Source organism: Aulostomus chinensis, chromosome 15 (genome assembly GCF_037954235.1).
Source record: "Aulostomus chinensis isolate RoL2024-O1b breed Wild chromosome 15, RoL_Achi_v1.0, whole genome shotgun sequence".
In the NCBI taxonomy this organism is placed as follows: Eukaryota; Metazoa; Chordata; class Actinopteri; order Syngnathiformes; family Aulostomidae; genus Aulostomus; species Aulostomus chinensis.
The window spans coordinates 6,445,378-6,465,697 of NC_141334.1; the positions used below are offsets into that span (position 1 = coordinate 6,445,378).

At 41.5% G+C, this 20,320-nt stretch overlaps 1 protein-coding gene across 4 annotated transcripts in view; it reads left to right on the forward strand.

Annotated features, from left to right (window-relative positions):
- Positions 1-20,018, forward strand: part of fstl4 (follistatin-like 4) — a 214,138-nt gene extending 194,120 nt beyond the window's left edge. For 3 of the 4 annotated variants that reach the window (XM_086226466.1, XM_086226463.1, XM_086226464.1), the window contains 6 exons: positions 1,712-1,738; positions 3,393-3,511; positions 4,844-4,993; positions 8,895-9,002; positions 15,400-15,509; positions 15,717-20,018. In XM_086226466.1, the coding sequence (XP_086082592.1) occupies positions 1,712-1,738; positions 3,393-3,511; positions 4,844-4,993; positions 8,895-9,002; positions 15,400-15,509; positions 15,717-16,419 (1,217 nt within the window). In that variant the 3' untranslated portion in view covers positions 16,420-20,018. The remainder of the gene's footprint in view (positions 1-1,711; positions 1,739-3,392; positions 3,512-4,843; positions 4,994-8,894; positions 9,003-15,399; positions 15,510-15,716) is intronic. The other variant, XM_086226465.1, reaches the window with a different exon arrangement.
- The last annotated feature ends 302 nt before the right edge of the window (positions 20,019-20,320 follow it).

Consider the following 20,320-nt stretch of genomic DNA (forward strand, 5'->3'; position numbering starts at 1 on the left):
TGTGTCTGCCTGACTCCTCTTTAGTTGCATCTGTTAGCATCTGTTTCAAAAAAAGCTTCATACAAAAGGATGGGCTGATGTTGATAGATGGAGCAGCGGTGCGGTACAGTCAGGAGTTGCGTTTCATTCGAAACGGAAGCAAATAGCTTTGTTTTGTCCGTGTTAATACTGAGACTATGTGAGATCACCCGCAATTTCCCAACACAGCAGATGTGGAACCAACATCCACAGGGAATAAAGACGTCAGGACCTGACAAACACACATTGTTATATCAAGAGGACAGTGGTGTGTGTTGTCGCAGCATCATCGTCCGCACACCTGTATGCTTTACGAAACCTATCCAATATTGACATATGAAATTGTACATTATTATTAATAGCAAGAACTGTTATATGTAATTATGCTAAGTAAAAAAAATTTTTTTTTAAAAGCTAATGGAGCTGTCACAAGGCGGCACGGTGGTGCAGTGGTCAGCACTGTGGCCTCACAGCAAGAAGGTTCCGGGTTCGAGTCCCGGCACGGCCACGGGATCTCTCTGTGTGTAGTCTGCATGTTCTCCCTGTTCCTGTGTGGGTTCTCTCTGGTACTCCAGCTTCCTCCCACGGTCCAAAGACATCAAGAAAGGACGAGGCTGACTGATACTCTAAATTGACCGTAGGTGTGACTGTGAGTGTGAATGGTTGTCTGTCTCTATGTGTTGGTCCTGTGATGGACTGGTGACCTGTCCAGGGTGAACCCCGCCACTCGCCCAAAGGCTGCTGGGATAGGCTCCACCCCCCTGCGACCCTTAACAGGAGTAAGCGGAAGACAATGGATGGATGGATGGATTGATGGATGGAGATGTCACAATTATTTCTGAAATCTTTGAAATGCCTCCTGAAAATGAGTTCCATTACCATGCAGCATTATGCCTAAGCAGATATCCTGGACATTAAAGGGATTCTTAATAAGGCCTCTGCGTGTTTCCTGGGTAACCTGTGATCATCTAAGGAGACAAAGTACTGTGTTGTTTGATAGCAGCACAAGAGACACAGTAAAACCCCACAAACATGGATAAATGAACGCTCATATCCCAATCACCAATAAAAAAGGTAATTGGTATGATGGTGTTGTGAAGATTTGTTCTGAGTCTAATAATGAGAGAGGAAATACAGTAGTGAGAAGACAAAGGGTCAGTCACTGAAGAGCAGCTACAAACCTGAGTAGACTTGTTAGAAGAATCTTTTCATAACCGGGATATGAACGATAACACGTTTCAGAGCTTGGATTTATTGGGCAACCTCCCCAATTTGTGGTTTTACTCTTGAGTATTCTTGATTCTGACTGAGGGCAGTATAAGATGCACCAGTTTGTGATCTAATTGCAATATATATAATATATACATACATATCTCAAATCACATATTTCATGTGGCTTTGATAGTTGGCCTTTCATTAGATTGCCTCGTTCTGACAAGTTAGCCATCACCACTTAGACTATTTGGAATTCGTCCATGTCGTGTCTTCTTACGAGGCAACTATTTTGTTTTGATTTAGAGCAAAATGGTGTCCCTGAAAGAGCAAAACTTGTAGTGACCAATGTCTTTTGTCCTGACAGGACATGAGAGAATTCATCTCGTCAGCGTCTTGGTAGATGTGTCTCTTTTTCAAGATGATTTAACAGTTCCTCTCTCTTTTCTGTCTTTCTCATCATGTCTTCACCTCTGTGCAGTTGCCAATATTCTATGGAGAGAAGAAGGTAACAATGCAATTCTCAAAATGCTTTTATTTCTTTGTGAATGAGTGTATTTGTCATGTTTTGTAGCTCTTCGGGGCCTGCAGCTGGATGTCTGCACACTCTTAGGCATTTGTTTTAGTGTCCAGAAGTTTTTTTCTCTCACAAAATGTTTGTCCCCGACTCATGCCCAGGGTGTTTTAGCACTCTGTGCTTTCTTATCTGTTTTTCACATCACCAGAGGAGGAAACATTTATACAGCGACAGGGATTTAGTATTTTTTTTTGTATTTTGCAAATCAGCTCCTACATCAAAAACAAGCCATCTACACCATACAAATCCCCTCTATCTTTGCAGAGTATATAGTTTTACCGTATTGCCATGGCAACACCTGCGGTTCTCATAGTCCCCGTGAGAGGACTGGCAAAGAGTTCAATAAAAGATATAACGTACACAATTTCACTACATCGTATTTACCATCAGAACCCATCTGTGTGTTTTAGAGTCACTGGCAGTGTAAGCTTAGAGCACTCACTCACAGTTGGTGTGTGTGTGTGTGTGTGTGTGTGTGTATGTGTGTGTTAAAAAGTGATTTTAGGAGCTTCAACAGTTTGAATCCAATCTCAAGTACATGAGATTACATCAAAAAGACCCCATGATGCAACACTGCAAGACATGGCGGTGACACAACGTAGCTGTTAAAATCATATTGCAGCAGCACAGCAACACTGCCAACAGGAAGGTGGTGAAGACACACAAACTTCCTGCTTCAGCAGCATAGCTCTCTACAAACTTTGCATTTTATAAAATATCATTTCAATGATACTCACTGACCGCAGCTTCTTGAAATGATACTCAGTGTTTCATAATGTGTCAGCACGCACAGGTCTGCTCATGTTTGATTGTCGTTGTGTTATAAATGTCAACTGCTGCAAAACCCAGAGATTGTTGGTCTGATCACGCCAACATCCCCTGATAAGGACCATCCAAGTGTTTTACATAACGTTGCACCACCACTTACTGTAATATGGTGTTAACCAAGCTAGAAATGATTTGTTCTGAAAATGCAGTGCGAACACTTAGTGTTCTTGTAATACTTTTCACGGGTTTAATAGTTTATTTGTCCCCAAAGGGTTCTTCCTGACCACTTTCTACAAACATTCTAGAGATGCTGGTTGAGGCAACGAAGTTTAGACGGAATATTCAACAGTTCCCAAAAAGCATCCTCAGAATCAAGTCTTAAATAAATCACTTGGTCTTCATAAACGTCCAGCCTCGTAGGGATATTAATTGTAATGATTTATCGTCCTCGAATGTTAGCAAATGTTGTGGCAGCATTTCCTGCTAACTTGGATGGGGCTGGCCACTACACACATTTCCAGTAAGTCCTTTTTTTAATTTAAAGTCTTGTGCTACAGTGTGTGGCTGACACCTTGGTGACAGGGCCATTCTTAGCCTGACAAAATTGCCGGCAGCCACACACTGTCCACCCCCGCTAATATGATAGCATGCTAACAGGAATCTTTTTGTGCAGAGAAATTGATTTACCCATCACCAATGAAAAATTGGATGGGGGATGGCTGTGGAAATGGTGCTGTTTTTAAGCTGTATTTGTTGGGGCTTTTTTGTTTTATTTCATATCTCCCGTCCATATCAATCTTCCTGTCTTGTCTTCCAGGGCTGAGCGTGGGGAACATGTTCTATGTGTTTTCTGACGAGGGCATCACAGTTCTCCAGCCCAGTCAGTGTGAGATTCACAGACACATTAAGCGGACCGAAAGAATTGTCGCTACCTATGTGAGTGCATATTAAAATGTTATCCTATCATTTAAAGTTGCACTAATTTAATTTAGCTTTTTGCCAGACTGAAAATAAATCTCACTCTCAGTCTGGCAGTTGTTTGCAACTGCTGAGCAGATGCCTTTTGTAATATAATAATGTAGACAGAAGACAGAAAGACGTCCATCAGTGAGGGAGACAAATCATTTACGCCACCGTCAAGAGCACCTTCCTATCAGTCTCACTTAAAAGCCTTAATAGGGTTCGAGTATCAAACCAAGCACTCCAACATGTCCGGGGTCCTTTACATGAAATATATTGTTATTTATTTAAATCTTGAGCTCTGTATTATCTTATCTTGTATTAATTATTCCTTATTAATGGAAATTCAATCTTAAAGGTCCACCCTTCTATCCCCTCCCCTTCCTTTCTTCAGACAGGCTCCCCCCTACTCAATATAATAGATTACTTATGTCCAGTAGTCAACAGCTCACACAGATGGACTGTATGGAGTCAATGTTGCAGACCTCAAGGTTTCTAATCCACTGGAAGACATCCCTTTAACAGAGCAATGAGCTTTCAGTGCTAAAAGTTGCTTGTTCCACAGAGGGATTTGGGTTTTACAGGGTGTTGTAATTATATCAGAGATCAATACAAACTCAATAAACGTTGTGTTAGCCAGTTCCTGCTGCAAACAGCAGTTTCTCCATTTTGCTGAGGTAAAAGCCCTTGAAACACCTCTTGTATATGTGTGCATCTTTGTGTGTTAGCCAAACTGTGCCTGTGTGTGTGTGTGTGTGTGTGTCTGTGCCTGTGTGTGTGTGTGTGTGTGTGTGTGTGTGTGCGTGCGTGCGTGCGTGCGTGCGTGTGTGTGCTTCACTACTGTTATTTGAATTGGTGCTGATAACCACACTTGCTACCATGACTAAAAATCAGGCTTCTGAATGTCTAAACCCAAGCTCCTACATTTCTTGTCAGCCACTACACTGTGTGCTATCAATTTGAGGGAAAATAATCATTCCAAAAAAAAAAAAAGATTACAGCTGCCCAAATTCTTTGCCCATATTAAACAAGAGTCTTATTAACTTCTTTTGATCTCATTTGAACTCATTTTTTTTTAATCACAGCTTAATTCTAATGAGTAATTTGGCAGAATTTTGGTCACGTCATCCTGGAGCGATTCAAATTATATGGTAGATTAATCCTAATTTAGAATAATTTGCCGTGATAGCGCAAATGCACCGTGCTGCTGATCTATGACACACCTGTATATCCTGCCAACCTTTTCTTCTCTCCGTTGCTCTTCTCCGCCTCCCATCATCCCATTTCTTCTCGGCTGGTTCTTCCCAGGAGGAGATGTGCCCCAAAGGAGAGGGGGTATCACCTCAGCACTGCGTGTGGTCCTCAGCAGTCAACATCAGAGACAAGTACATCTATGTGACCCAGCCTCTCCAGAGCCGACTGCTGGTTGTCGATATTCAGGCGCAGCGGGTGGTGCAGGTGGGTGAAGCTGACACGCCTGAACAGACAGAGGAACTGTCTCAAAACACCTCGGAGATAATTCTTCTCTTCCACTTTTTCAATTAACGTGACAGCAGATGCAGCATTGGAAAAAGCTCAGCCCCAAAACCAATGCTGAATGAGGAAAAAAGCAGCATTGTCTCAATGGTGTCTTTCTACTTTGCTCACTGGTTCAAATAAGAGCCAATACCTTTGATTTATTACATGGATCATTAAATAGTGAGGATGCTGTGTTTTGGCCTGCGATGTGTAGCTTTACCTTTAGTCTTTATCGCATAATATAAATGTGTTTAATAGTAAAATGAAAGAGGACTTAAAACAATTTACAGAAGCAACATTAATAAGTCTGATTAATAAAGCTGACAGAATGTGCTGGCAAAACATATTTCAGCCAGAAAAATGACTTACTTTACTCATTTTAACCCAAATGTATTGATTTGGTTTGTAAACAACAGAAGAGGACAACTAAAAGCAGGCGCATTCAGTTTCCTAACTATATGAACATTATTGGTATTCATGTGGTTGTAGTTTGGCTACATATCAAACACTATCATCATTGTGAGGTGCACTCCATTCAACTTGCCACACTATTGAAGTACCACAGATGTAAAAGGAGTACATGCAAGGTAAAATAAATCAAATGCACCTGAAGTGCTTGGAACAATATGGTGCCCAGGAGGGTGCTGGCTGCCTCGCCATTCATCTTGCCTGTAACGGCTGTTTAGAGACTGAATCCCTCAGGGGTTCTTGCCAGGGTCAGCATCATTTATAGTGAGGAACAGGATGAAAGGCCTAACTCAAGGAGAAGGAGGCAGGAGAGAAGTGGGAGGGGGAGTATGGAAGGCACTTAAGTGAAAGTCTAAGTAAAGAGACAAGAAAATGAGCAGAGCAAAAACAAAATGTCTATGAACTTGTTACTCGACTTTATCACCCAGACACCTAATTGTACTATTTCTGAATCCCAATTGCATTATGTTGAATGATAAGAATGAGTCTCAGCTCTTCTTTTTTCTATTTAAACAAAGTACAAAGTGTCCCTTTTCCACATCGGCTTTCAGGAGCTCAGTTCTCAAGAGGATGGTGGTGGAAGAGAGTAAATTTGATTAAGTCTATATATTGTAGGGGTGGCAGCTATGAACGGTGGAAAGTCCACTGGTACAGATTTTGATTGTATCATACTGACCCGAAGAGCGCTTGAAGATCTCAGGTGGCGATGATGTAATCAGTGGTAGAAATCAATGCGTTAAAACCATTACTCGTCTGCTGGCAAGCACGGGGCTGGCCGTTCACAATGGGAGCTCTGGTCTGTTCTTGTGAGCTTGACTGACATCAATCACAGAACCCTTCAAAGTCCAGTAAAGTTAGAACGCCCCGACGTGTTCTCGCCCCATTCATTTCATCAAGAATGAATCATTTATTAGAGCAGATTTCCATCATAAATGTCCCTTAATAGCTCTGTTATATAAAATGTGCTGTACCTCCCTGATCAAAAGTATGGGTCTCCCTCCTTGCATCTTTAGCTATTAAATTTTAAAAGAAATGTACTGTAGGTTCTGCAGAAGAACAGTTTGATGATTGTTCCCTCTGCTATTAAAGATTCCTATTCATCACTCTCGACACTGGAAAGTTATTTTCTGCAACTTTATAAAATGCTCCATACAACTAAAATGATGATTCCCAGCAGACGTTAGATAAAGGTGAAGAACATGTGAGGAACCATGCAAATATATTCTTTCATAGTTTTCACGCTGAGGCAGGAAAAAGAAATGGCATCTTTGTTATCTTTCCCAACAAAGGCCCCTAACCTTGACTCTGATGTGACAGACCTGTAGCGGCTAAACCTCCCACTGGGTCTGAAAACGAAATGCTAATTAAAAAGAAAGCCAGATGGCAAAAACCTCTGGTTATATAGTCACTTTAGCTACCTTTGGGGGTTTCCTTTGTACTGCAGTAGGGGCTGTAATTCTTTATGTTGTTAGATTTTCTGGTGTCCTGAACTATGAAATTGGTAATCATCAGTATATTTATTTTTACTCCCTGTTTTTTTTTTCGCTCATGATAGTCAAACTCTGCATCCTGTAATACAACATCTTCCTCCTCCTAATTTTTATCCGCCAACAGTTCCTCGGGGCGCCTTATTTCGTCCGATTCAAACTGGGTCCAGTTTTTGAATGTAATCCTCATTACTTCGAAAAAGGCTTAGCTAGTTAGAAATACCTAATACTCCGATTTGCTGGCGCAAGTCTGATTTTTTTTTTTACTTCACCGAATCGTCACCGTAGAATAGGGAGCAGGAACGCAGACGGCAGCAGCTGCAACGGGGCACCTCATAACACCACATCTCATCCTGGCATTTCTACACTTTCATTCCCTCTCTGAGCTCTGTCTCGGGTCTGATATTTACTTCAGCACATCTGAGTGTTCCAAAATGATACAGATATATAGAAAACCTGATATAAAATTTAAATTTTCCTTCTAAGTTGTCGAAGTAATGCTCCTGTTTAATAAATTGATCACAGGATTGCATTTTTAAAAAGAGGGTAAGTATCTGTAGTCATCAGGCTGCCAGATTGATGACTACGGGAATGTTAACATGTTTATTTAACTAATGTTGAGCAACAAATTAGCTAAATAGCCTGTAAAGTGACTTTAGTGCCCTTTTCCTCCATCAGTGTTTGCTTTATGACCCTTCGAACAAGCTGTAGGGCGAGACGGTTCATGGTTTGAAGCGAAAGAAGATGGAATGGAAACCTGGGTTGTTGTTGTGTTTGTTTTTATATATATATATATATATATATATATATATATATATATATATATATATAAACAACATTCTCATGTACAAAAAAACAAAAAACAGCCTCCATTTCCATTTTAATTGAACAGTCACAGTGTCAAAATTCTGAGTTGAGCACTAAAACTCATCCGCTGTTTGCCAGTCCACTGAACTGTGGACTGACCTCAGTGCTCTCACACGTAGGAAGCTAAACGGATAGAAAAGCAAACTCTCACATGCAGCCCACCATTTCTACAACCTGTGCATACACACATGCTGAGTTGACACTTGGCTGACCAGTAGAGAGCAGAGGGCCGGACCCCCCATTACTGAACACAGAGCTTGCGGTCTCGCTCCACTGGTGAGGGTGTCAGCAGCTCCCTGTCCACCCAGCCAGAAGCAGGGTAATGGATTGTGTTATTCCATGTTGTTGACATTGCAGCAGACCTGCAGAGTGTATGCACCCCTCCTTACCTATCTGTCTGTTCTCTCCTCCTCTTTACTGTAATTTATGCTCCGTTCGGTCTCTTCCTTCACCTGATATATGTCAGATATTCTTACTAAAACCTCTCCAGTAGCATGCTTGGTGCTCAGACTTAGCGTTCCACCATATTTCTGATATGATAACAGCTTATTCTTGACTTTGCTTGACAGTTTGGTAAGGGATTCTGACATTTTTATTTTTGTTATTTGTTAGTGATGAGATTTATCACGGTAAACAAAGCAAAGGAGAAGTATTCAGACACAGAAACAGGAAAAATGCAGACACAGAAATCAAACGACTTGCATGAAAAAATGAGTATAAAAAGTCAAAATAGGGAATCCAAACATTTAAAAAGAAACTGAAAATGTACAAGAAGATTATCTAGAATTCCAACAGAGGCGGCAAATAATGTAAGGATGTGCTCATTTAAATAAAACTCCTCAGGCCAAACTGATCCTACTTACAAACTTTTGTCAGTGTTATTCATTTATTAGCTCAGATAATCTTGTTTTAATATCAGCTGGACGTTGGGGAGATTCCAGCTGTATGGTGTAAGCTTTTTAATTCTGTTCAGCTGTAGAATAATCCACTCAGTTCCTCTGCTCTCTTTTCTTTTCTAGGCAGTCGCAACAGATCCTTTTCCAGTGAAGATGCTGTATGACAAGTCGCATGACCAAGTGTGGGTTCTCACGTGGGGGGATATGGACAGAACACACCCCACGCTGCAGGTGTGTCATGTTTGTGTTTGCAGAAGTGAGCATTTGTCCGGTCGCTATGTGTTCTAAAGATATGTCAGGTGCTCTTGAAAGAAGGGGGGGGGGGAAGAGTCAAGAAGTCCTGATCTAACAAGTGTGCTACATTCACACCCTTCAACCCTACAGTTGGAGAGATTGCCATGCAAGAAGAAGACAAATAAGCTGGGTTGTTTTTTTTTTTAGTTAAATTTTGATAATCATTTTTTAACTGGAGTCTATGATAAGCCTTATGACATCATCGTTAGGAAATGTGAAATTTGACAAACTGGGTGGGAACAGCCTGTTGATTCAGTGTAACGTTTGTGCTTTGTGTATTCTACTGTTTAAAAATGTGCTAGCAGTGCTTACAGTCTGGCTATTAATGATTTAACAATTTGCCGTGGCGACTCTGCCCTGCGGGACTGCTTTGCCCCTCAGCTATATTTATAGAAATCAGCTGGGGATTATTTTACATAAAAGCCAGCCTAATGCAAGTTAAAAGCCAAAACAAAGCCGTTATATATTGCTGTCTTATTTCCACTCTACCCGACACCAACATTTACAGTCTGATGTGATTATCTTCCTAGTACAATGTAAGCTTTTAAAAAAAACAACAACTCACCAGGTGAGGACAAAAAGCTCATCATAAGTAATAGGGTGTATTTACATCCCCCTTTATTTATTACATGACATTATCTCATATATGTCTGTTTTAAAAGTATTTACAGAGCCAGCAAAATAGCAATTCACAGCTGTGGCGTGGACGGCTGGTTCCCGGTGTCCCCTTGGAACCACTGGTGTTGGAGGCTTCACAAATGAGAAATGATCACAGGTGTGGTTGTATTTAATCCACCCTGGGGGACTGAGTAAGGCGAGGGAACAAAGAGGAGGATGCAGAGGGTCGTGGAGGTGGAGGGAAGGGAGAAAGGAGCCGAGCCGGTGCGCATGGGAGAAACGCATGATGCTGTTTTTACGGAGACAGTATTTATACGTCTGTGCGGGTTTGCCTGCGCACAGAGGATGCTGCTGCGAGCAAAGCCATCAAGGGATGCCATTGTAATCTGTGTCATAGACACAAACATGTTTATTTTTCTACATTTGTCCCACTGGAGGGAGGGGGTCTGTGTGAGGTGTTATGTTCAGCCTTTACTGCGGGTCTGCTGTGTCTATTCATTGCAGGGATTGCACAGGGATGATACACTCACATATCCTGGACTTTTCAGAGGAGCTTTGGAGTGAAATTGTTCTTTTTATATTCAGATTAACACTTAAATGAATAATAAAATATACATTTTTTTTTCTCTAGGAGTCCATGTGTTAGGGGGATCATTAAAAACTGTTAATCAACTGTCATTTGTCAAGCTCACGTAACAGTGCAGTTTACTCAGGACCATCATTCACGTGCATCCCTTTCAGACCCGTTATTTTCATCCAGGCTTCCTAGCCTGAAGGAGTGTGTGTGTAAGATCCAGTGGTTGCATTGGAGAGGGAGTGCCTCCCCTCTCACCTCCCTTGGGAAACCCAGCTAGTAGCGTCCTACACGTATTGTACAATATCTTCAGTTTTGCCAGTCAAACATCTCATTACACTAAATTGGTCGCTAGCACCAGCCGACCACTTATTTCAAAATCAAAAAGACTTCATTGATCCCCTCTCAGAATCACCTTGTCTTCACTTGCTCAAACTGAGTTATTTCAGAGGAAGTGGTGTTCCACTCAGACATGAGGTCTGTGGCGCTCATGAAGAGAGCCTGGTGTCTCTCAGGAACAGAGGCTCTCATCACAGTCCGTGAATATTCACCCCTCTTGTCAGGAAAACGATGAAGGCACAGGTGGGTTTGTTTTTTTTTTAACTTCTTTCAGTAGTTTCTTACCCTCATCAGCTATATAGCTCAAAAAATAACATTGCTCTGGGAAGTCCACGATCCATCGTAAAACCGAACGCCGTCAGACGCATGCAGCCATGACGTTCGCGGCTATCTCTAGAAGGACGCTGCATCTGGATGGCTGCTGCTTTCACCTTAGAGTTTTCTGTGATTTAATTCAAAATAGATGCGTGGATAATCATCCCGGGGTAACAATGGAATGATACTGGTTTGCACCAAGCATCCCACTTAGCAAATAACCTTTAAGTGCTTGTTAAGAGAGGGGGGGGAGTGTCTTAAGTGGTTCGTTACACGTCTGAGATGTGTATAAAAAGTAATTATACCATCTTACAAGTGCTTCCATTTCTTTTTGAGGTTTTGTTTAGACTCAACGGTGACACATAGTTTCATCAAAAGATGTTCCTACATAAATATGAGCTTTATTTGTTACAACAGAACTAGAGAGACTGCATGTGTGTGCTGACATTTCCTGAACAACAGGTTGTCCGATTAAATGAAGCAGAACATTCTATAAGGATGTTTTTATCACAGAGGAAACAGTTTTCTCATCATATAATTTGAAACGGACCACAAGAACCAGCTTTGCATAGCGGTTCTATTGTCTGCTGCCTGAACTGCACTTTTTGTCACTTTTTTTTTTTTTTTAATTCACATCACCCCTTTTCCTGCAGTCATTCCGGTGTAATGAATAATTAGTTAGCAGGGCATGAATCACTCAAAAATGCAATTTCAGGGAAAAAGCGTAATGGATTGTAGGCCACATGAATCACACCACAAATAAATGGTCTGATAATGTCATAATCATTTGGAGGGAAAGTAATTGACCTGTTCAGCAGCAGCCTGCTACGACCAGAGACACCGTTTCGCTTCAGCAGATCATACATGTGAGTGAGTGTGTGTGTGCGTGAGTGTGTGTGTGTGTGTTTAGGATTTTGCCTGATAATTTTGTGTAAATGTGTGTTTTCTGTGTGTGTGTGTGTGGGGGGGGGGGGGCTTGTGTTTTCAACTCTGTGTGTGAGGTACCTGTGTGTGAGGGGGGGGTGGCTTGTGTTTTCAACTCTGTGTGTGAGGTACCTGTGTGTGAGGGGGGGGGGGCTTGTGTTTTCAACTCTGTGTGTGAGGTACCTCTAAGCAGCCGAGTTGTGGGATGGCTCAATATCTCTGTGTAAACATCAGAGGGAGTGTGATTGTCAATTCATTAGAGAAGACAAATGGAGGAATCTCAGCCGCGCAGAGAGAGACGCGGCCTTTCAGACTGTCAGTCCAGCCTTCGACAGCATGCCAACGAGATATTGAACTGACAGCCACATTGTTTGTCTCTTCGCACATGCACACATGGCTCGCACATGCACACATGGCACGCACGCACACATCAACCCAGTATTATGTGTTTTTACATTTATAATGCTTTTTTTACTTGGCCATGCTGACTGAAAATTACAATGTAAATTAGATGGTAATTTTTTTTAATGTCCTCTAGGGCAAAATTTTGACTTTTTACTATCCAATGTCTTATTTGTGATTGACATCTCTATTTTGTCTGTCTTTAACATAATCTTTTGAGAGCTCTCTGGATGCCTGCTAGTGAATAGTCTAGGTGGGGCTGCCACTCTGTTCAGGCAGTTCCAGTAACCATCCTGATACAACTAAACACAAACCGGTGGGTGCCAGTACTCTGTGAAATAACCAGTTATGACCTTATTTTTTAATTGCCACTGAAAAGAAATGAAAGTGGTAAGCATACTGATGACTTTTTGGAGTGCTGAAAGGTCATTAACGGGAAGCTTTTACACCCCGTGAAGCTTCATCATCAAGGAGGGGCTAAGTGATCCATAAGCCGGCCCTTGATGTGACATTTTAACCAATCTTGTTATTTTGATATCAGGTTGATCCGGGTCAAACTCTTTGACGTGTAGCTACTCCACTAAAGTTCTCCTTTTGGGGGGGGTTGCTGAAAGCCTGTGCTTTGAGTAATCGTGTTCATCTTTGTCAATAACTGCCATTGCTCCGCTTGGGGTGAGCTATTCAGCACCCCTCAGGCATCAGATCCTGCTGATTGGCTAATTATACATGTTGCAAACCATACAACAAGAACAATCTGACCATTTAGCAGTTTTCGTCTCTGCCTGCTTCTGATACATTTGTCTGCTGCTAAGAAAAGCTGAAGCCCAATTGAAAACACAATGAATGCAAAATGAATGAAGTTCAATCAGTGTACTGGGGAAGTATCTGATCTGATAAGCAGAAAATCTGTCCTTATTCATTCATATTCATGTATCAATACAGCAGGCCCCAAGGTATTAAAACACACAAAGCTTTAATTTAAGATTTTAAATGCTATGATCTTTTCAAGCTTGAGCAACAAGCCTCCAACCCTTTGCAGGAATCTATAATCTGCTTTATTGCTCCCCAGAAACAACTAGATGAGTATCGCTATAAAAATATGAAAGATGCATAGTTGCCGGAACCACATAGCATACTCTCTACAAGCTAATATTAAAATGCCTTGTGAGATTTATTGGATTTCCTAAATCATACAAATATGTGAGGAATTCCATCTCATTTGGATGTCCCGTAGTTAGATGAGAAAGTAAAAGACGAGACTCTCGAGAGTGAACACTGTTGAAAAGGAAAAGCTACTCAGTCAGAATTCAATCCCCCTCAGGTATTAGGGCAGCCGGCGAGGCAGCGGCGGAGTAAAACTCAATCGGTCCTCGTTGCTGAGTGTGTGAAATATGAAATCCAAGGATGAGCGATGACAAAGGGAAGCCAGTGGCATTAATTTGAGAGCACCTGCAGCCCTGGAGACCACAGCAGCTGTCTAATAATACATGAGCAATTCTACATTGAACCTCATTAACTCCCGCCATTGTATTCTGCAACTGTTATAATGACACGTTTTTATGGGGATTCTTTTCATGTCTTGCAAGCAGATAGAGACGGGCGGATCTATTTGTTAAAAATAGATAAAGTCTGAAGGATCAAGAGAGAAAGAAAGCTTTTGAGGAGTATTGCTGCAGTGTTATAAAAGTAATAACTCTGCAACTTAAACTGCTATTTTTATTTCTTTGCGTGGCTCTGAGGAAGGAATGTGCAGCCTGGCCCCCCCACTGGGCATTGCATAGATATTCAGTTTGACACCAGAACAGATTTCAAATGAAGTCCTTTCCTTATATGGGGAAAAAAAACGTATGCACTCTTTGTTTAAACACAGGAGCGCTTAAGTTGTCCGTCTTACAGAAGCTGGAAGGAGAAGTTCTCTGGTTGAGTTTAGGAAATGCACAGTAAACACACATACCGTTATGTCCTGTCCTATAAACCAATTCACTCGTCCTTGACTGTGACCCGATCACGCAGGCATGCATGATAAAGCATTTGTCACGGACATGGCAGCACATCAGGATGCACTTCCGCCGCGCGCTAAAAAAACAAAACAAAAAATGTGCTGACAGTGCTGCGGTTGAGAGATGTGGCTTTTATTATGTGCTTCTGAGACAACCATCAGTGAATGAGAGGCTTTATCAGAGAACTGAGGCGGGGTCACCGCAGATGTTTATCTGTTGGAGGATGTATGAGGATGTCACCTGGACTTGACTTGAGATATGAGCATGTATCTTACTTACAGGCAGGGCATTTCGATGAAGCTGAAAAGGTCACATGTTTGGTTATCACGAATGTCAGAATGCTCTGTTTTGTTTTGGGTTTATTTTAGCAGTAGATGCTCATCTTAACAGTGAATTAAAAACTGAGCTGCTATCATCTGCATTAGCCTGGTTTCACGAATCAGAGGTTTGATGTCTAAACATGAACTGGAGGAATGTGTGCGTGCGTTTATTTCTGGCAGGCTGGACTGCTGCAATGGTCCGTCGGTGGACGGCGATCAGACAGATCCAGCTGATCCAGAACACTGCTGCTGGGGTTGTAGAGAGAACCAAAAAGCTCAGGCTGCAACGCCAGATCACAACAGTGGTTACCACTCTGCAGTGAATCAATACACTATAATTTTTCCATAAATCCATGAAACAGAGTAGAACAGGTCATACTGGCCTTCTACTGCAAAAAAATGGAGAAAAGTCTTTTCAGGGTTTGTTGACGTTGTTCTTTCATACAGGAAGTATTGGATCAGGTGTTAAAGATTCTCCATGTCAGGACTTATTCAAAAAAAAGTTTCCATTTCCTTTTTATGTGTTGTTCTGATTTTTTTTTTTTCAAATTCTTCCATTTACATGGAGCTTTTCTGAAGCCCTAACACAATATGCGTCAAACCATGTTAATGGAATCACAACTTACGCAGATGGAAGATGTGTTGTGGCACCAGACAGCAATTATTTCTTTTAAAAGCATCAAGCGAGACAAGCTTTGGTTCTGCAGCAATGTTCCCACCAGCCTCTACAGTATTTTGAGTTACATCTTCCACTAACAAGCAGTGAAGTGGAGAATTTTGCCATCTATATTTTGGTGCTCATCGGTGGATATTATTGTACGGTTATTCATGTTGTTCTCCAGGTAATTCCTCAAGCCAGTGTAGGAGAAGTGCATCACGCCATCCGCACAACTTTCCAGAGGGTCAACGACTTCTTCATTCCTCCGACCAACCTCATCATCACTCATGTTAGGTAAAAGCCACACACACATGCACAGATTCAGCCACCTCTGACTTTAAAACTCAAGTGACCTCATTGGGCTCCCATCACAGCCGCCGTTCTTAGGTAAAGGCGAAAAGAGCAAATGAGAATTCTAATGAGAATCCTGATGTATATTAATCACTGCCCACGAAAATCTAGAAAAGCTATTAACCTTTCTTTTGAACTTTGTCAATTTAGGTTTGCCTTTGTCTTCCTCAAAAATGAACCTGCCGTGCACAAGATTGACCTGGAGACTTTCCACCGCGTCAAGACAATAAGTCTGAAGAACTACAGCTGTATACCCGTCAGCATGGCCTACACACATCTGAGCGGCTTCTACTTTGTCCAGTGTCAGAGGAAAAGCCACCAGCATGGCCCCCCCCAGCTCCTCATCGACAGTGTAACGGACGCCGTGATCGGTCCGAACCTAAATATCACCGGACAGGCCTTTGTGTCCCCAGACGGCCGCTACATAGTGACACCTGACCAGCATAGCTCAAAGCTGACAGTACAGACAGTATCGTTCCAGGGGGATCTGGGCCTGAACCAGGAAATGGACAATCCTGTAGCTGTCTCTGATCTGGTATTCCAGCCCTCTTTCACAGAGTCCAATCAGCACGTGGTGGTGGCCACCTCAGGCTCAGGCACGGACCTGCTATTTGCTGATCTATCCTCAGGTCGCAGCGAGGTTCTGCGGAGCCTCAAGGAGCCTCTGGCCCCTCATACCTGGCCTTGGGGAGGCTCCAACAGAGTAGTGGTCTCTAGCGGCTTGTTTGGACAGTATCTCGTGACACCGTCAGCCGAATCCCTCTTTATCCTGAACGGCAAACAAAGAACGCCGCACTGCGAGGTTTCAGACATCAAGCGAGGGAACACAGTTGTCTGGGTCGGTGAGGTATGAGTGAAAAAGGAAGAAAAGAAAACAGGAAATGTATCATTAGGACATTAATGAAAAAAGGAAATATCAGGCCCAATTACCTATTCTAAAGATTTATGTGAACATAAGTTGTGGACTCAACCCTGGGACTGAGCGAGAGGGATTCATGTCTGGGTTTATTGTAACAAAAGTACACTTAAAATAGAGAAAACATTACACCCTGTTGTGATATTTTTATTGGGAGAAAGTGTCAATGCCGTTCAGTGCAACAGTGATCTATGTGCACTTAACTATACAGAATTGTACATTATTGCACTTCCTTCCATGTTATCACAGCAAATAGGTACCTAAAGAGTGGTTACTAATAAACTATGAACTATGCACAATGCTCACTTTTTTTAGAGTAAAAAGCTTTCCGATTTTGTTTATCTCTCTCAACGATGTTGGTCGTTTTCACCAGTGCTGCATATAATCACCACAAAATGTCTGTCTGTCCTGTCTGCATTTAGTGTATGTGAGTCCTTTCAAAGGTGTATCCTCCCTCTGAAAACTTTCATTCTTCTCGTGCTAACGCAAGTTGGCTTTATGCACATATGTAATACCCTCTATTTACATTGTCTATCCAAAGAGTCTGATTGGTCCATTAGTCGTTAACAATTGATGTTACGGTCACAAAGGAAGCCTAACCAGAAATGAACAGTACATCTTGTGGTCTCTTGCAATGCTATATCCTATCCCACGCCCCCACACCCCTGCTGTCTCTCACACATTTTATTCCATGCCTGCAGCACAACTCTGTGCTGTAGAGCCTGAAAATGCCACTTAGCAGATTCCCTCAGGGTGATGACTCTGGTTTACGCTGCCCTACATGCTGAGGCAGAGCCGAAGTGGCATCAACTTAGCGATCTGACTGGCTGTGAGCATTTGTATGCCCTCCCGAAGAGCCGTGCATCAAGATCGGACCCTTACGCCTGTCAATTATTGACTCTTAGGGCTGTAGCACAAAGCAGATATATTTGTATTTGATAGCAAGTATTAATTTGTATATGACACCCACGCGGCAGCCTGTTTCACAAAAGAGGATCTATTTTTACAACCATCAGCAGTACATACTGCATTGAACATGTTTCCTCTTTCCAGGACTAAAATTATTATACATTGTACTATGAACTGTATTATAAATGTGCGGCTTGCCTGACATTTTCATTATTGATAAAGGTTATATAAATACTTTTGAAAAACCTGAGATTATCAGCCTCAAGGCTAAAACTGAATCAACACCAGCAACTCTTCCTCTGTCAAACTATTTTCTGCGCGGTTGAACAGCAGCATCTTCTTTGTAATTTGCTTTTGCTATTTGCACTAATCATCATGTTGATGATACATTAGCATCAAGATAGTGCTGCTGCTTCACTGCAAATGCAATAATAGGATCAGAATTACTGGAACTCTAGTGTTTAAGTTCTTTCCACTTATTTACCTTGGTCTTTAGATACTGGGCTAAAAAGCGGGAAAGTCTTGGTGCAATGGCTTTCATTTTCCTTTTTTCTCATCACAGTTTATAGCACCTCTCTGTGCTTAACACAGAGTGAAAGTTTTTTGCAGCGTCATCCACCATCTGCATTTTTATTTCTGATGCAGGTTAAATTATACCTTTTAATACAGAGCTATTTTTCAATAAATTGATTTTCATGGCAGGCAAGATTTGTATTCTCCCCACATAAGCCATTTATGAGGAAAACATGAAGGGAGAAATAGCAACTTAAGATGTATTCCTAGGATTTTCAGACAGTCGGCTTGTCTAAGAAAAATTTAAATGAGCTTCTCTACTGAACACCATGGCTTGAAGAAAAAAAAAAATTGGAATAAGACTTGAAACGAGCAGCTAAACTCAGGATATAATTAAGTGAGGGATTCAAATGTGCGAGAAGTAGGTTTATATCTTCATTGAGTTTACAACCAGTGTCTCCTGTTAGCTGTTCAAAGAAAGCTGGTTTCCACACTGGCTTCACTTTTCAGGCCTGGAAACTACATCCACTGTTTGAAGCAGTCTATGTCCAAAAACAAGATACACCAGGACATTACATTGTCAAATTAGAATATCATGAAATTAGCCAAACACTAAGATTTCTTAAAAAAAAAAAAAAAAAAGTCTCTGTAATGTGCTGTCATTTCATGGAGAGAAGAAATTGTGATTGAAAAGACTCCAGCGATGCCCACTTGAACTTCTAGAATCACTATACAAATACTCACAGCCGTTCATTTTTTGCAGTTCTTGCCCTTTTTTCTTTTTTTGAAAGGTCAAAAATGTTTGAAAGAAGTAAGTTTGTACTCGGGGCGGCATGGCTCAGAGGTAGAGTGGCTGTCTAGCAACCGAAGGGTCGCTGGTTCGATCCTCACTTCCCCTGGTGACCATGTCCAAGTACCCTTGAGCAAGATACTGAACCCCTAATTGCTACTGAAACAGATTGGCGACCCATCCAGGGTGAACCCCGCCTCTCGCCCAATGCCAGCTGGGATAGGCTGCAGCCACCCATCCCCCCCCCCCCCCAACCCATAATGGATAAGCGGTATAGAAAATGGATGTAAGTCTGTACTCACATTCATCTCTGAAGCCCAGGATATTCCAGAGACCAAGATGTCAAAACTTTATCTTGTAGTTGGAATCTTGTAAATAAAGTGAGTAAATCCAGCTGGAGCACTGTGGATGGAGTCTATACCTGTTCATGTGTTTCTCCCAGGAACAAACAGCAGCCCAAATTAACTATTAATCATTTTCTGATGCGTAGTTGTGCCTGTAACTCCCCGATGCGATGCAATGTGTAGGGTAGAGACTAAGTAGTGTAATAAAAGAAAAAGTAAACACAGGCAGGGTTTTTTATTCTTGTTTGTGATTTAGATATTTGCTGCTAATCTGCCGTGGAAACCATTCTGGCGTTTAGGCTTGTTTGATGAACTTTTTGAAGGTTAATGATGTTGAAAATGTAGACCACTGTTGCACTGAGGATAGAAATATAATGTCGGACATATATTAATATTATTTGAAAGGAAATTGGTCGCCCAGTTTTCTCACAGTATCAAGTGAAAACTCTTGGTTAAAGGATTTACCCTCTTTATTCTGTCCAAAAATCACTCCCCAGTTAACGAGTAACCTTCAGACATGCATGTATTTGAAATAGATCTTCAACATGACTATCATTGACCTCTCAGTGATTTCTCACAGTCACATACAGTTTACAGTTGCTTGTGTAAAAGTCACCTTTCTGCCCTCCCATCGTCACGTCTATCAGCGTATCTCTTTAAGGTTGATTCAGCAGTGTGACATCGCTACTAGAGCCAAGGAGAGCAAGAACAAAGAGACTGCTCCTGAGCTTCATCATTGGCTAGCTCGTGTTGTTTGTTTGAATCTGCCTTCAGTGTCACATGACCACTTCTGTACCTCTCCTTTAACCCTCCAGTAAGGGCCTGCAGAGCTGAACCGCTTGGTGTGATAGACATTGATAGGAACCACTGTTGTAGATAACGTTGTTCATGTTTAGAACACCTTCCGACATGACAAAACTGACTGTACAGTTTTCTTTATGCATTTTGTGTGTTCTGGTTTATGGGGGAATTGTTTTGTAAGAAAAAAAAAATCTAATTAAATATATTGTAAAAATCAGTTGTCTTGATGAGTTCCTGACCGCAAAAAATATCCGTGACGGGAGAGCTTATGTGGTTACGTTTTAAATTAATCTTTGAAATTCCAAAAGCTTTCTGGGGTTGCTTTTTTTTTTTTTATGTGAGAATTTCCATCTCTTCCACTTTTTCTTTAAATATCAGGAAATGTTTATTATTATTTAGGGTGAAAAGAAAACAGTTTTTTTTAAATATTAGTAAAGTCAAAAGACACTAATTAGCAGAAAAATGTACCAAAATCTTCAAG